Below are 18770 nucleotides of genomic sequence, written 5' to 3'. Positions count from 1 at the left end.
AGGTCACTCCAACTGCCAATTCTGAAGGGCCCCAAACAGACCAAGAATTCAAGTCCTTTCTGGTGATCTTACAAATGAATGACATACAATTCATACATACATACAACCTTCACTTCCAGTTTTACCTAGGATTAATACTAACCTATTAACTCACTAAATCAGTTATGGGATACAGTATTTTCATAAACCTAGAAAAAACTAGAGCTTACAGGAGATCCTAATAACTAAGTCTCCTATCAAAAAGTCTGACTGCTGTGCAATGCTTGTTTGTGCTGCAAAGCTCCTTGTGCACAAACACGCACGCCGACATACATATCACAGGTGCCTGGAATTCCGGCAGCTTGGGAGAAGGAAGTTCTGTTAACCATTTTGTTCTGAATTGGTCATGGTCTTCCACTGATGCATTTCAAGCTTTTTAAGTTATAAATTTCAGTTAAATTTAGCTTCAAAATGAGCAGTTAAGATGATTGTAGATTCTCTAGTTAACCCTACACAATACAACGATGCATAACTATTAAGCCCACACTACTAAGAAGATACCCTTTCCCCTACCAGGACACAACCAACCAGCGGGATATAGGGGAGGTTCACGGAGCTCTGAATCCTTCAGTAAGACACCTCCTTTTCAGGCCATGAGGCCAAAAGCCTCACCATGACAAACTGTCCAAAGCTATCATTAGAATTACTACCTACCTTCCCCTAAAGGATCATCAGGGCTAATTATAATTATGTCTTATATCCCTGTTTACCTTGATCAGCAAAGAGAACTAAAGCTGCTACACACCCTGGCCCAGTGCCGTACGATTCAGTGCAGCCCCTAAACTAACACAGTCTCCCATAGCTCTCCCCATCCCCTCTGGAACTCACATATTTCATCAGAAAAAATCCTCAGTATCTTCAAGCTTAACCTCTTTGCCCCTGGTCTAGCACAAACCTGGGTGTCCCCTGAGAACAGTTCTTTCTCTGGAGCCTTTATAAGTGGTAACTTGTTTTTCTCTCTCCACAACCCTTGTACCACAGAGAAGCAGTACAGCTTCCAAACTATTTCTCCTGACACCCCAGTTGCCCTGAAACATCCCATCAGACTATACTACCCATCAATGCTTCTTGCTACAGTCATTTATAGACAGCACTGTCACTCCTGGTCATTTTCTAATCATCTGAGCACCTGCTTCACTGTCTGCCCCTCCACACTACTCCAGGCCTCATTTTTAAAATATCAACATACTCATACTCAAGCCACCCAAAAATATGGTCTCTAAGGCCTTGATCTGCTTGTTCACTTCCTCTAACCTACCCCAGCTACCCACTCCCATGGTCATGCCCTGGTTGCACGTTCTCTTTGCTAATAATTGCACTACCACCACAATTTTGAATTCATATATTCCACTCTCTGAATACCACCACTGCCCAGCCTTCCAGACCATTTCCTCTAGTACCCGACTCAAACAATTTTTGACCTGGTTGGCTCTCTCTACCACTTTTTCATTGTCTACCACCAGCCCCTCCTAACCCAGCTAGGATTCAGCGGATCAGCAACAGGATCACTCCCTTGCTTACTCCTTCCCAACTCCCTCACACTCCCGCTTTCCTCCATCATAACTGCCTAGCAAAACTCCAGCCTCGATTAAATCCAATTCTCTAACTACTCCATGTTCCAAAGCAGCTATACATAAGAACAACATACAACCATTCTGATTGCTTTTAAGTTCATCCCCATAAATTTCAAGTGGGCCCTCAGCTCTGTCCAGCAATCCTATTATGCTTCTCTAGTGTCCCAGGGGAATTAGGCTCCTGCAGCTCTCTCTCTTGGTAAACTTCCAACACCAATCCCCAATCTTCATGCTCAGCTGACTCTCAATAGAGTCTATCAGATAACTACCCTGTCTTTCCACTTTAAAATCCACAAACCCACCTGCATCAACATGTACATACTCTGCCTTCACTCCTGTTATAAAGGAATGAAATATCCCTTCTCCAATCTTTATGAATAAGAATTTCTCCATCTGTAATAGAATGTAAGTTCTGTGAATGCAGGCATTTAGTAATATTTACAGAATTGGAATGAATCATTCCTACCACAGTATGTAAACATGTTGCACCATTTCCCAGCCAAAAATAAAAAAAATAAAACCTCCCTAGAATCCATGTCCCCTTCCAGTGGCTGCCCTATTTTTCTGCCTGTTCTCTGACTCTCATTCTCCCCTCAACCTACCCTAATTAGTTTCCTAAACACCATTCCACCTAAATGCTTCTTCACAAAGTAACCAACAACTTCCATCTTACCAGATTCCAACAGTCATTTCTAAGGCCTCTCCTTAATCAACCTCTCACTTAAATCTGCATGAAGTTGTACATTTAAGATTTTGTACTTTACTGCATCTATGTTATAATTCAAACATTAGAAAACTTCAGTGAAACAATTTCATGGATCAGATACAACTGGGAAGAGAATTAGTGAACTAGAAGATAAATCTGAAGAACTTATTCAGAGTTCAGAGAGACAAATGAAATTCTAAGAGAGATTAAGAGATATGAAGACTACGAAGATATGACAGAAATTTCAGAAGTAAAAAGAATAGCAGAGGTGATTTCCTGGTGGTCCGGTTGTTAGGACTTGGGGCTTTCACTACCAGGGCCCAGGTTCGATCCCTGGTTGGGGAACTAAGATCCCACAAGCCGCACAGCACAGCAAAAAAAAAAAAAAAAGAATAGCAGAGATATAACACAACAAAATAAAACTGCAGATCACAAAAGCTACCAGAAAGTAGAAATTTAATGATCCCAGTCACTACCCCCAAGGTCACAAAACTAGCAGCCTTAAATCCAGGTTTCAGGCTTTTTGCAATATATCACAACACTCAGAGAAGAAAGAAAGAAAAATCCAGTTAGCTAAGAAACTCCATTAGGCTCAAATGATACATATGCTATTTCTCTAACAGGTATGCATGAACTTTTGGAGACAATCCATGATGTGCCAGGAACAAGCAAGGTCAGAAAACAAACATGATACTTTTTTCTGGATCACTAATCTTACCCTAAGATTTCTAGAAAGTTAATTAAGTCACTGGACTGTCAGGTAATGCCATCTTAATAGTAATAAACGTGGATATGACTACTGAAGTAGAACTTAAAATGTGCATTAATTTATAAGATAAAATATGAAACCTGAGCATTGCTAAGAGGCTTCTGACAAACTCCTAGATCTTTAAGGTTCTGACTCATTTGCCTCAGCTGTTATGGGCTGGCTGAAAAAGCACTGTTAACGGCTCTAATGGTTTTCTCAATAATGTGTAAATTACTATGATTGGCAGAATTCAACAACAACAAAAGATTATTTGTGTAATTCACTGTTTTTGTTGTTGTTTCTTTTACTCTGAACTTAAATGTTGTATTTTGTGAAGAGTATAACAAAAATGCTGGGGGACTGAGGACAAAATCTGGTATGCAGAGAGGGAGAAGTACTAGGTTCTGCCTCATCCCACCGTCTTCTGGTCTCTGTGAGATTATGCTGATAACTCGTACAAATAACCTACCCTAGAAAGCTAGTTTATTATATTACTGCCTCGTCTTCATCCACTATACATTATCAACCAAGTATAAGTCAGCATTAGGGTGAGTTACAAGTAACAGACCTGTATTAATTATGGCTTCAACAGAAGTCCAGAAGTAGGTGTAGCAGAGCTTGCCCATTACTCCATGATATTCAAGAGCCAGGCTCCTTTTCTCTTGTTGCTTCACTGTGTACAGTCTCCATTTCTAAATATACTCATGGTACAATATGGCTAAGCCAGCTCCAGCCATCACATTTTCATTCAAGTCAGCAGACAGAGATGAGGACATGCACTTCCTTTGAGAACTCTACCTGCAGGTTTGCCCATACCACTTCTGCTTACATTCCCTTGGCCAAAATATAGATCATATATGGTTGAAAAGAGGACTGAGAAATATAACCTATTCTTGGCATCCATGTAGTCAGCTAAAATGGGGGAGGAGACAAACTAGCAGTCATCATCATGACACATATGAATAAATCCTTTGCAATGTCTCCAAAATATATCCCTTCTACTTGAGATGATGGAACTTGGCCTTAGGTCCCCTGTCTTTAGAGCCCTGTCTTTACCTCTGCTCAGGGAAACAACTGTGCCCAGATAAACCAGTGAGCTTTATGAACAACATGAGAACTGGCAGCAGTATTGGTAGTCTTACCATGACGTCTTCCCTTTGAATACTAGCAACCGAACACCTCAAAACATGCGCTATTAACCACACAGCCAAAAGAAGGAGGTAAGTAATTTTAGCTGCTTTACAGCAAAAATTTGCCCGTTCTCCTGATTTGACCAAGTCAGGAAATGAAATTAACAAAAGTAACAGCTTGGATTTCAACCGCACCTTTCTTGATTAGGGCTCAAAACTTTTCAAATATACTATTTTATTTTCATAACCCTAATAACAAGATAAAACTTGATTATTATTTGCACATTTTAAATGCTTCCTACTTTACTATTTAATTTGCTGTAAGTATATACCTATACATAGGGACAAGCACTGGAAAAAGAATGAAAAAATGGAAACAGTTGATTTGTTACAGTGGTAGAACTATAGCTAATCTTAGTTTTTAAAATTTTCATAACTTCTAGTGCCCCCTGTGCGATATTTAAGACTTTATAAACACGCACTCACACTCATATGTATACATACAGCATACAGTATGGAGAAAGATAGCCACACATGATTTCTACAAGCTGTGTGACTTTACAAAAATTACATAACCTCTGTAAAATAAGGTCACAGTACTAGTAGCCATTTCCACACCCCTCCCATCTATGATCTTGTAGTGCAGGGAGCTAGAAACCTGCAAACTATATTTTCCAAACTTCTTTGCCTGCTGGCTTCAGATTAGGGCAGAGAATCAGAGACACTGGGTTGGGGGTAGTGTGGGACGTGAGAACAGAGAAGTCATTTTTCCTTCAGCTTCTGGGGGGATCTCTAGCAGATTCAATCAGGATTCCAATGGCTTCCTGCTCAGGTAGTAAGGCTCCTACTGTGGTGGAGCCAGCAGGTTCTCTTGCACCATATTGTATAAAGATGTTCACTAGGGTGTTATCTGGAATAACAAAACAGTGGAAACCACCAAAATGACTAATCATTTTAACTGATTAAGGTGAATCCATATGATACATGATTAAAATTGTATTTATGAAGAAATATTAATGGCATGGAAAACACAACATAATGTTACATGAACAAGACAGGATTCTTAAAACTATACTTGCCATTAGCATCACTTAGTGTTGTGACTGCAGAGCATGATAAGGGCATGAGGGAAATGCAGATCAAATTGTATATCATTTAAATATCTATGAGAGTTATGGCCCAGCCCGATAGAAAGAACATGAAAGAAGAGAAAATGTATTCCAGCAGTAAAAACATAGGGAGGAATTTGGCTCAGCCTAAGTGGAGGGCTGCAGACTTTTGCTTACATTACGCATTGCAAAGTTGGCAATATCATCTCAAGGGGACAAACTTTGAAAACTTGATTCAGAAGACAGCAAAAAATAAAAACCCTCTTTTTATGTATGAAGCACAGATACATACAGTACATAAACAGATATACAGTATATTTGTAGTTTTAATTTTCCTTTGGGAGTGGCAGTGGCAATTAAGAAAAAACAGTCTAACAAGGCTCCTGGGACTTCCCTGGTGGTCCAGTGGTTAAGACCCCGTGCTCCCAATGCAGGGGGCCTAGGTTCACTCCCACATGCCACAACTAAAAGAGTCCACGTGCCGCAACTAAAGATCCCACACGCCGTGACTATAGATCCCACACGCTACAACTAAGACCCAGCACAGCCAAATAAATAAATATTTTTTTAAAAAATATTACAAAAAAACTAAAACTAAAAATAAAAAGGCTCCTTAGGATGAAGAAATGGGGAAACATGTTAAGAAACACCTGCAAACAGAAATCTCCCTGAAGAATAAAGTACATATTGGTGTAACTTGACTGCACGCATGCAGGAGAGGGTTGAAACAAAACCCCATCTGAAGGGCGTGGACCTTCAGTGTCCAGGTATCAGGGGGACAATATAAATGGTTCAGTGTACAGCAGGAGAACCACCATGGATGTATGCAACACCAAGACATAAGAGAATCTAAGTTTGTAAATTATGTCAAAACATTTCAAAGAACCAGAGATCCACTAAATTGAATATAGAAGAGGAGGAAGTGTTCTGTGTAGGCATTTCAAGTGATTAATATGTTGAAAGGATAATATGATTGTAAGGCAGGAAGGACAAAAATAAAAGTAATGAACAAGAGCAAGTAAGAAATTAATATAAGACTGCAAACCAAAGGCATCTGAAGAATAAAACTCTTACACACTGCTATCATCCATGGTAAAACGAGGAGGATAGGTAGTTTACTCGTTATCAAATATTATTATACAAATTTATGATAATCATTTCCTTGCTTTTCTTTATAGTTTCAAACACCTACAGACCAAACTCTAAACAATGTAGTTTAGTTTTGCCTGGCTTTTTTGGTGTAGTTTTGCCTACTTTTGAACTTTCATACTGTATATGTTTTCTTTTAACTTGCTTCTTTCACGCCACGTGGTTTTCTAAGAGTCATCAGTTTACATGGGGAGCTGCAGTCCCTTCAGCTGCATATAATGAACATAATACTCTTCATCCATTCCACTCCTGATGGTCATCTGATGTGTTTCCAGTTGGAGACGATTATAAACAATGTTGCTACGAACCTTTTTTCATGTTTTCTTGCACTCAGGTGTGCAGGTTCCTTTAGGACATATACCTAAGAATGGAGCTGCTGGGGTACAGGGTATGTTCATATTCAGTCAATATTTGACTAAATAATGGTCAAATATTTTCCAAAGTAGCTATACCTAATTACACTCTTAGCAGAGTTGTCAGAGTTCTCACTGGTGTACCATCACCTTCTTTCATAATTAAAAATATGACATTCATCTCCAGTGTTAAAACCTCTAAAAGTTACTGGCTGCAATTGTACCTACTTTCATATATGTCTGATTTTGAAACAAATTTAATTCACTTTCACTTCATGCAAAATAAGGGTAAAACTACATCTACAGTCTAATAAGCAGCACCTAGCTCCACACAGGACCAGCAGGGTGAATTAAGATATTCGTACCCTATCCTTTGTACATCTCTGGAAAGTATCCCAAGCATCCCAAAGCAACTTACTAGTCTCTTCTCCTGCTTGGCTAACTCCTGTTATATTTTGTAATAATGCTTACTAACATTGTTTATTTCTTTAGTCATTTAACATACAGTTTTAGGCTCCATAAATCTACACTCCCATGCAAAAAAATACTGAAGGGTATTTTTACCTAACAGAACTATATATATATATATATATATTTTGCAATACGCGTGCCTCTCACTGTTGTGGCCTCTCCCGTTGCGGAGCACAGGCTCCGGACGTGCAGGCTCAGAGGCCATGGCTCACAGACCCAGCCGTTCCACGGCATGTGGGATCCTCCCGGACCGGGGCATGAACCCGTGTCCCCTGCATCGGCAGGCGGACTCTCAACCACTGCGCCACCAGGGAAGCCCCAGCAAATCCACTTTAATTGCTTCATTTTTCAAATAAGATTCAGTCCCCAAAATTAGAATTCCATGATTTTAATATTCTTATGTTTAAAATATCTTTAATATTTTAAATTCCACAATAAAATAAATTACGTTACTGGAGTCTCAGAAACATTAAATCGTCGATGCCAAATAAACAACATTTATAGCAGTCTTAGAAACTTATTCCTAGGATTTCATCTGAAATTGACTGCATTATTCTATTTTCTTCCTGGTGAATATGAATGAATTCATTCCCCAACGATTTGTGGCATAAAAAAAGCTTCAGTCTTCCCCTCAAATCTGTTAAGAAGAAAATGAGACTAGAGGGCTGGCATACTGACTTTCAAAACCATTTCTGGAGGGCTTCCCTGGTGGCGCAGTGGTTGGGAATCCGCCTACCAATGCAGGGGACGTGGGTTCGTGCCTCGGTACGGGAAGATACCACATGCCGCGGAGCGGCTGGGCCTGTGAGCCATGGCCGCTGAGCCTGCACGTCCGGAGCCTGTGCTCCGCAACGGGAGAGGCCACAACAGTGGGAGGCCCGCGTACCACAAAAAAAAAAAAGAAAAAAGAAAAAACACAAACCATTTCTGGAAACTGGTTTAGGAGCGGTTGCCAGCAAATTACAAGGATAAAAGATAAACAAGTCAATACTATATTTTGACACTTCCAATGAATATCTTTTAATAAACATTTTTTACAAGTCTAAAATCTGAAATAATGCTTGTTTCAGAGAGCAATTAAAAGTAAAATAACTTATATTATGACCCTACAACTAAATATAGTCAGTTTGTATTGTAGATACTAATCTAAACACTCACTCTGGGGCTTCCCTGGTGGCACAGTGGTTAAGAATCTGCCTGCCAATGCAAGGGACACAGGTTCAAGCCCTGGTCTCGGAAGATCCCACATGCCATGGAGCAACTAAGCCCATGGGCCACAACTACTGAACTTGCGCCCTAGAGCCTGCGAGACAGAACTACTGAAGCCTGTGCTCCGCAACAAGAGAAGCCACCGCAATGAGAAGCCCGTGCACCGCAACAAAGTGTAGCCCCCACTTGACACAACTAAAGAAAGCCCACGCACAGCAATGCAGACCCAACACAGCCAAAAATAAAGTAAATAAATGCTCACTGTATGCCTGCAAAGAACCATTACAAGTAAACAGTAAACTGAAATTAACTATATTTTAAAAGTCACAAAATGAGTTCAGTCCTGAAAATAAAGGGGAGAAAAAAGTCATTCTTTCACCTGGTATATAAAAATCTATCAGATCATTCCAAATAAAAATGAATTGAGAATGTAATTACTGTTTATAAAGCACTTTCTTTCTTTGAAAATTCAAAGTGCTTTAATTAGAAATGCTTTCACAACTATGCCTGTTTCTGAGTGCCACATACTTTTTCGCTTACTGTAGTTGTTCTTTCTCTCAATGAGTCAGCCCAGAAGAAGCCAAAACTGAAGAGAAAAACAACCGTCACGTAAAAAAAATTACAACTACTTCATACCATACCTATCATAATGAATTCAGTAACTTTCTCAATAACACCAATTGGGAGAAATGAGTTTTAATCTTCAAATTCTACTTTATTAATTTCTCTATTATAGCATTTACCTAAACAAATAATCACTACTTTGGCTTTATAATTTGGCTGGGACACCCACCACTGCAAGCAAAGGAAAAAAAAACATTTTTGATGGCTCATTCAAATGGAAAAGCCATATATCAGAAATTATCGTGTGAAACCTCAGTAGTTGCGATGGAAAGCCCAGCTTGGCAGAACACATTCAATTAGGCTTGGCTCTTTAAAACGTTAAATACTCAGTTATAATCACATTACAGCTCTGTCTTACAATGAAAAAACACACAAGAAATTTCAAGGTCAATGCTTCCTTTGCTTCACCCTTTTTTTTAGGTATTAGAGGCAATTTAGAAGCTTTAAAATATATTAAAAGACAGGGTCAAAGAAGTAAGGATAGAATCAAAAGAAAAACAATAAATGTTATAACTGTTTTTCCTTCTCACAATATAAATTTTCAACATAACTCTTGTAGTGACTATCTGAAGTCTCTATTATAAATGTGTATACCAAATATCAGATATTTTCGTAATTTATTTACATGAAAAATCTGAGTAAACTTGTAAATCATTATAAGGTCACTGCCTTTTTTGTATTTATTTTAAACAAAAGTTATCTTTCAAATACAACTATGTAATATTTGTGACTAACAGTGACCATTTATTATGCACCTACTGGGTACGAGGCTCCTTCTTACACTTTTGCTCATTTCATGCCCTCAGTAGCCCTATAAAGGAAGGTATTACCCTCATTTTGCCTTGAAGAATTTGAGTCACTAAGAGGTTAAATAGCCAAAGAACATCTAGTTAGTAAATGGCAGGACTGGCTTTCAATTCTAGGTCTAATACCAACAGCCAGAGTCTGATACTTATGCCTCTTCCATAATACCAAGTTATCAAGATCTAAAGCTAGTCCCTCCCAAAGGACAATATAAGGAGTGGCCTCCAAAATCAGAATAGAAAATAACTTGTTTCAATCACAGGATTATTTGGTGGTGGTGGTGGTGGAATCCTTATGCACTCTGGAATGCCTTTTCCTTCTGTATTTTTTAAAAAAACATATTAGTGAGGTTGGAATGGACTGTGAGTGATCTACTTTGGGCAAAACCCTCACCTCCACCACTAAACAGGTTGTGGTTTAAAATAAAGAATGACTGGGGCTAAAAGGTGCCTTAGCTGTTGACATAAAAAAGAGACCAATGGCCTCCCAAACTGAGAATTTCAGTGAGGGGAATTCCAGCATGACCTATTTAATACCTATTACTGACTGAATGTTTGTGTCCCCCAACCCCAAATTCATATATTAAGCCCTAACCCCAATGTGGTGGTAATAGGAGGTAGGGCCTTTTGTAAAGTCATTAGGTTTAGATGCAGTCATGCGGGCGGAGCCCCCATGATGATATTTGTGCCCTTATATGAGGAAAAAGAGACACCATGTAAAGATAGTGTGCAACCATCTGCAAGCCAAGAAGAGAGCCAAGAACCAAATCTGCCAGCACCTTAATCTTAGACTTCCCAGCCTCTAAAACTGGGAGAAATAAACATCTGCTGTTCGAGTCACCAGTCAACATAAGGCAAATTCTAACAGCTATAAAAGAGGAAATCGAGAGTAACACAATTTAGTGGGGGACTTTAACACCTCACTTATATCAATGGACAGATCATCCAGACAGAAAATTACTGGGGAAACACAAGCTTTAAAAGACACAATAGACCAGATAGATTTAACTGGTATTTTTAGGACATTCCATCCGAAAACAGCAGATTACACTTTCTTCTCAAGTGCACACAGCACATTCTCCAGGATAGATCACATCTTGAGTCACTAATCAAGCCTTGGTAAATTAAAGAAAATTAAAATCATATCAAGCATCTTTTCCAACCACAATGCTATGAGATTAGAAATCAATTACAGGGAACAAAAAACGTAAAAAACACAAAGACGTGGAGGCTAAACAATACGTTACTAAATAACCAAGAGATCACTGAAGAAATCGAAGAGGAAATCAAAAAATACCTAGAAACAAACGACAACGAAAACACAGCGATCCAAAACTTATGGGATGCAGCAAAAGCAGTTCTAAGAGGGAAGTTTATAGCTATACAAGCCTACCTCAAGAAACAAGAAACATCTCAAATAAACAATCTAACCTTACACCTAAAGGAACTAGAGAAAGAAGAACAAACAAAACCCAAAGTTACTAGAAGGAAAGAAATCATAAAGATCAGAGCAGAAATAAATGAAACAGAAACAAAGAAAATAATAGCAAACATCAATAAAAGTAAAAGCTGGTTCTTTGAGAAGATAAACAAAATTGATAAACCTTTGGCTAGACACATCAAGAAAAAAAGGGAGGACCTCCCTGGTAGCCCAGTGGTTAAGAATCTCCCTGCCAGTGCAGGAGACACAGGTTCGAGACCCGGTCTGGGAAGATCCCACATGCCATGGAGAAACTAAGCCCGAGCACCACAACGACTGAGCCTGCGCTCTAGAGCCTGTGAGCCACAACTACTGAAGCCTTCGTGCCACAACTACTGAAGCCCACGTGCCTAGAGCCCGTGCTCCGCAACGAGAGAAGCCACTGCAATGAGAAGCCCGCACACCGCAACGAAGAGAAGCCCCCGCTCGCCGCAACTAGAGAAAGCCTGTACGCAGCAACAAAGACCCAGTGCAGCCAAAAATAAATACATTTTAAAAAAAGAAAAGGAGGGAGAGCACTCAAATCAATAAAATTAGAAATAAAAAAGGAGAAGTTACAACGGACACTGCAGAAATACAAAGCATCATAAGTGACTACTACAAGCAACTCTATGCCAATAAAATGGACAACCTGGAAGAAATGGACACATTCTTAGATAGGTATAACCTTCCAAGACTGAACCAGGAAGAAATAGAAAATATGAACAGACCAATCACAGTAATGAAATTGACACTGTGATTAAAAATCTTCCAACAAACAAAAGTCCAGGACCAGATGGCTTCACAGGTGAGTTCTATCAAACATTTAGAGGAGAGCTAACACCGATTCTTCTCAAACTCTTCCAAAAATTGCACAGGAAGGAACACTCCCAAACTCATTCTATGAGGCCACCATCACCCTGATACCAGAACCAGACAAAGATACTACAAAAAAAGAAAATTACAGACCCATATCATTGATAAATATAGATGCAAAAATCCTCAACAAAATACTAGCAAACAGAATCCAACAACACATTAAAAGGATCATACACCACGATCAAGTGGGATTTATCCCAGGGATGCAAGGATTCTTCAATATACGCAAATCAATCAATGTGATACACCATATTAACAAATTGAAGGAGAAAAACCATACGATCAACTCAATAGATGCAGAAAAAGCTTTTGACAAAATTCAACACCTATTTATGATAAAAACTCTCCAGAAAGTGGGCATAGAGGGAAGCTACCTCAACATAATAAAGGCCATATACGACAAACCCACAGCCAACATCATTCTCAATGGCGAAAAACTGAAAGCATTTCCTCTAAGATCAGGAACAAGACAAGGATGTCCACTCTCGCCACTCTTATTCAACATAGTTTTGGAAGTCCTAGCCACGGCAATCAAAGAAGAAAAAGAAATAAAAGGAATACAAATTGGAAAAGAAGTAAAGCTGTCATTGTTTGTGGATGACATGATACTATACATAGATAATCCTAAAGACACCACCAGAAAACTACTAGAGCTAATCAATGAATTTGGTACAGTTGTAGGATACAAAATTAATGCACAGAAGTCTCTTGCATTCCTATACACTAACAACGAAAGATCAGAAAGAGAAATTAAGGAAACAATCCCATTCACCACTGCAACAAAAAGAATAAAATACCTAGGAATAAACCTACCTAAAGAGGTAGAAGACCTGTACTCAGAAAACTATGAGACACTGGTGAAAGAAACCAAAGATGTCACCAACAGATGGAGAGATGTACCATGTTCTTGGATTGGAAGAATCAACACTGTGAAAATGACTATACTACCCAAAGCAATCTACAGATTCAATGCAATCCCTATCAAATTACAAATGACATTTTTTACAGAAATAGAACAAAAAAACTTAAAATTTGTATGGAAACACAAAAGACCCAGAATAACCAAAGCAATCTCGAGGGAAACAAGCGGAGCTGGAGGAATCAGACTCCCTGACTTCAGATTATACTACAAAGCTACAGTAGTCAAGACAACATGGTACTGGAACAGAAACAGAAATATGGATCAATGGAACAGGAGAGAAACCCCAGAGATAAACCCATGCACCTATGGTCAACTAATCTATGACAAAGGAGGCAAGGATATACAATGGAGAAAAGACAGCCTCTTCAATAAGTGGTGCTGGGAAAACTGAACAGCTACATGGAAAAAAATGAAATTAGAACACTCCCTAACACCATACACAAAAATAAACTCAGAATGGATTAAAGACCTAAATGTAAGACCGGACATTATAAAACTCTTAGAGGAAAACATAGGAAGAACACCCTTTGACATAAATCACAGCAAGATCTTTTTTGACCCACCTCCTACAGTAACAGAAAAAAATACAAAAATAAACAAATGGTACCTAAAGAAACTTAAAAGCTTTTGCATAGCAAAGGGAACTATAAACAAGATGGAAAGACAACCCTCAGAATGGGAGAAAATATTTGCAAATGAATCAACAAAGGATTAATCTCCAAAATATATAAACAGCTCAAGCAGCTCAATATTAAAAAAAACAAACAACCCAATCCAAAAATGGGTAGAAAACCTAAATAGACATCTCTCCAAAGAAGACATACAGACGTCCAAGAGGCACATGAAAAGCTGCTCAACATCACTAATTATTAGAGAAATGCAAATCAAAACTACAGTGAGGTATCACCTCACACCAGCCAGACGGGCATCATCAGAAAATCTACAAACAACAAATGCTGGAGAGGGTGTGGAGAAAAGGGAACCCTCTTGCACTGTTGGTGGGAATGTAAATTGATATAGCCACTATGGAGAACAGCATGGCGATTCCTTAAAAACCTAAAAATAAAACTATCATATGACCCAGCAATCCCACTACTGGGCATATACACAGAGAAAACTATAATTCAAAAAGATACATGCACCCCAATGTTCACTGCAGCACTATTTACAATAGCCAGGTCATGGAAGCAACTTAAATGCCCATCGACAGACAAATGGATAAAGAAGATGTGGTACATATATACAATGGAATATTACTCAGCCATAAAAATGAACGAAATTGGGCCATTTGTAGAGACACGGATGGACCTAGAGACTGCCATACAGAGTGAAGTAAGTCAGAAAGAGAAAAACAAATATCTTATATTAACACATATATGTGGAATCTAGAAAAATGGTACACATGAACTAGTTTGCCAGGCAGAAATAGAGACACAGATGTAGAGAACAAAAGTATGCACTCAAATGGGGGAAAGTGGTGGGGGTGCGGGTGGTGGGATGAATTGGGCGATTGGGATTGACATGCATACACTAATATGTATAAAACAGATAACTAATAAGAACCTGCTGTATAAAAAAATAAATTAAAAAAAAAACAATTCTGATAAACTGGACCTCATCAGTAAGAGAGTAATAAGAAGAGAAAGCAAGATAATACTGAAGGAGAGTGTCAGTTAAGCCCATTAGAGCTGCCTCAAAACAATGTAATCCCCAACAGTTAACAGAATTGGCTCAACTATCTGCCATGATGGGCCCACAGCAGAACAGAGGCAAGCACAGGAAAGGGACCCGCACCACAAAGTGGTACAGAAATGGACCAGCTTTTTCAGAACCATCTAGAATGCTTACTGAAAATCTGTATGACCAGGCCACACTTCATATCTAACGGCTTAGAAATTCCAAGGTGTAAGCACAAGCACATGTTGGTGGGAATGTAAATTGCTACAGCCACTATGGAGAACAGTACGGAGGTTCCTTAGAGAACTAAAAATAGAGCTACGATATGATTCTGCAATCCCACTACTGGGCATATATCCAGAAAAGATGAAAGCTCTAATTCATAATATCATAAGATACACGCACACCAATGTTCAAAGCAGCACCATTTACAAAAGCCAAGACATGGAAGCAACCTTAGTGTCCATCAACAGATGAATGGATAAAGAAGATGTGAGATATATATATATATATATATATATATATATACACACACACACACACACACACACACATATACACATATAAATATATACACACACAAATATACACAATGGAATATTACTCAGCCATAAAAAGAATGAAATAGGACTTCCCTGGTGGCGCAGTGGTTGAGAATCTGCCTGCCAGTGCAGGGGACATGGGTTCAAGCTCTTGTCCAGGAAGATCCTACGTGCCACAGAGCAACTAAGCTCATGTGCCACAACTACTGAGCCTGCATTCTAAAGCCCATGAGCCACAGCTACTGAGCCTGTGTGCCACAACTACTGAAGCCCACGCTCCTAGAGCCTGTGCTCCCCAACAAGAGAAGCCACCACAATGAGAAGCCCGCGCACCGCAATGAAGAGTAGCCCCCACACCGCGATGAAGAGTAGCCCCCGCTCGCTGCAACTAGAGATAGCCCATGCGCAGCAACAAAGACCCAATGCAGCCAGAAAGAAAAAAGAAAATACATTCATTAATTGATTTTAAAAAAAGAATGAAAATACCATCTCCAGCAACATGGATGGATGTAGAGATTATCATACTAAGTGAAGTCAGACAGAGAAGGACAAATATCATATGATATCATTTATATGTGGAATCAAAAAAAAATGATACAAATGAACTTATTTACAAAACAGAAAGAGACTCACAGACATAGAAAACAAGCTTATAGTTAGCAAAGGGGATGGGGGGGAGATAAATTAGGAGTTTAGGATTAACATATACACACACTATATAAATGCGTAAACAAGGACCTACTGTGTAGCACAGGGAACTATACTCAATTATCTTGTAATATATTCTAAAAAGAGTATATATATATATATATGAATAACAGAATCACCCTGCTGTACGTCTCAAACTAACACAACATTGTAAATTAAATAACTATACTTCAATGTTTTTAACAAAAGTTTAAAAAAAAAGAGATATCCCCTTTTAGGAAATACACGTTCAAGTATTTAGGGGTAAAGGGCCATGATGTATATAACTTATTCTCAAAAATGGTTTAAAAAAATGTGTGTGTGTGTGTGTGTGTGTGTGTGTGTGTGTGTGTGTGTGTGTGTAGATTTGGGGGGGAGGAATACAAATACAATACAAATGGGATAAAATGTTAACAATAAATCAGCCTCGTTAAAGGTATATAATTTGGGGGATTTTTTTAGTTTTGGTATTTTTATATATGTGTGAACTTATTTCCAAATAAAAGGCTCTTTCAAAAGAGGAGGAGAGGGGCTTCCCTGGTGGCACAGTGGTTGAGAGTCCGCCTGCCAATGCAAGGGAGCCGGGTTCGGGCCCCGGTCCAGGAAGATCCCACATGCCACAGAGCGGCTGGGCCCGTGAGCCATGGCCACTGAGCCTGCGCGTCCGGAGCCTGTGCTCCGCAACGGGAGAGGCTACAGCAGTGAGAGGCCCGCGTACCGCAAGAAAAAAAAAATTATGTGGAAATAGTGTCAGAGAGCATGTATTCCAACCGTGATCGACATCTGGTAGACAAAGAAACTGGGAGCTAAGAAAAGGAACTTCCTTCCGATACGCAGAGTAGATCTAAAGTTAGCAAGTCAAGTTTTCTGGCACCCGGTACTGATGACACCACACACCATACTGGACTTCTTTATGATGACACGTAACTGCAAGAAAAATCAAGACTACACACAAGTCTGTATTTTTAAAAACTGTGAAGCACTGCCACTGTTTTGAAGAAAGCAGGTAATGAACTTCTACTACCTCCTCCAAAAAAAATGTCCAACCGTATTGGAGAACGGGAAAATACTCAGCTTTTGAATACTTACACCAGTTTAATGACTGAAAAAAGGAAACACTAATGGATTAATCAAGCCTTCCCACAGGACACCCGATTCCCACAGGCACACAGGATTCCTGTGCTGCCTTCAGAAGCCGAACATGAGCAAGCCTTGTACAGCCCCCTCATCGGAAACAATGAGGGCAATGGGCGGGGTGACTCGGAGAATGAACCTCTGCAGGTCTGGTGGTCTAGGGAGCATACTCAGCACCAAAGACAGAGCCATGAGTGATTACAAATGTAATTCAACTCATAATATTGAAAGAAATCAAAGGAAGGCAAACCTAGAACAGAGGTCTTCTCATCCAAAGAGGTTCCTGAGACTCCTCACCCCATAAATTATCACACAGTACTCCATTTTCCTAACAAACTGACGCCCCTGCCTGAGTGTGGAGAGCACGTCCCAGCCTAATTCAGCTGTGGAACTCAGCTCCATTTAAAATTCCTTCAGACAGCTGAACTCTGCACTATGTAATTAAGCAGACCGTATACTGTTTCTTTAGTAAGAGCACCCAGGCAGACCTTACAACTGCCAAAGTGCCAGTCTAGTTTTTGTTTCTCCTTCAGAACAAAGCACAAGTTCAGTTGACGTAACCTCACATGACCCAGGTCCTCTTGTATTTCTGGTCTCTTTAGGTCTAAACGCTGTGAAGTAGAAATGAGGCTTTACTGGATGGTGGGAAAGGACTTTGTTCAGTTAATGAAATTTGCTTCCAATCTGATAAAACTCACATTTGTGCCACTTCAGAATTTATTACAAGACTCTTGAAAATGTGCTAATTTGTCACCGAACAAATGAAACACTGAGTATAATAAGAAAACTATACCTAATTAGTCACGTAAAATCCTAACCAAGAAAGCCCCTAAAATAGAATAATTTCCTCATAAAACACAAGCAGTAAAAAGTTCCCAAGAGCATGACTGTATTTATATTGTACAGCTAGAATGCATGCAATATGCATATTTATAAATATTCTTCTTGAAAAATGTTCTCTTATAGGTAAACAATCTATTCATGGTTTGCATATATTTCCTTGTATAAATCAGTGCACCAAATGGAAAAAATATTTTAAATTGTTTCCAATATTTCACATTTAACCAGCTGCACAGATGCAATATAACAGTTAGTAGCGGCAGCCAACTGAACAGAATTTCTTATGACTAACTGGACAAAACCTACGTATAACAAAGACCTGACAAAATCTGGTAAGACTTACTTGCTACTCCTGATGCCAGTCCATACAGCAGCCCTCCCGCATCTGACTGCTGAGGGAAAACGTGTGCTCCTGGAGGAGGCGGCTTTTCTTGCCTGATGAAGTTATACAACAAGGTCTTTACAAGTTTGCTGGTATATGGGAGGCTACACAAAAAGAAAAAAGAAGAAAATAAACTCAGATTTGGGGGAGTCAACTGACTTTGTATCGTGATAAATATAACCTATATAATCTACCGACATAAAAGGGATTAGCACAATTCGAAGAAATCTGGCACTGTCACAACAGTGAAGACCATGGGCTTTGAGATCAGACTTGAGGCTTAAATCTGGCTTTCCTCTTACCATGCTGTATGTCATTCATCAAATCGCTTCA

The 18770-nt window shown here is 39.2% G+C and overlaps 1 protein-coding gene across 1 annotated transcript in view; it reads right to left on the bottom strand.

Annotated features, from left to right (window-relative positions):
* Positions 1-18770, bottom strand: part of DYM (dymeclin) — a 372708-nt gene that overhangs the window by 253356 nt on the left and 100582 nt on the right. The window contains exon 8 of the mRNA XM_060122074.1: positions 18399-18541. Within this exon, the coding sequence (XP_059978057.1) occupies positions 18399-18541 (143 nt within the window). The remainder of the gene's footprint in view (positions 1-18398; positions 18542-18770) is intronic.

The sequence above is a fragment of the Lagenorhynchus albirostris genome, chromosome 14 (assembly GCF_949774975.1).
Source record: "Lagenorhynchus albirostris chromosome 14, mLagAlb1.1, whole genome shotgun sequence".
NCBI lineage: Eukaryota > Metazoa > Chordata > Mammalia > Artiodactyla > Delphinidae > Lagenorhynchus > Lagenorhynchus albirostris.
This window is presented reverse-complemented; position numbering and strand designations above follow the sequence as displayed.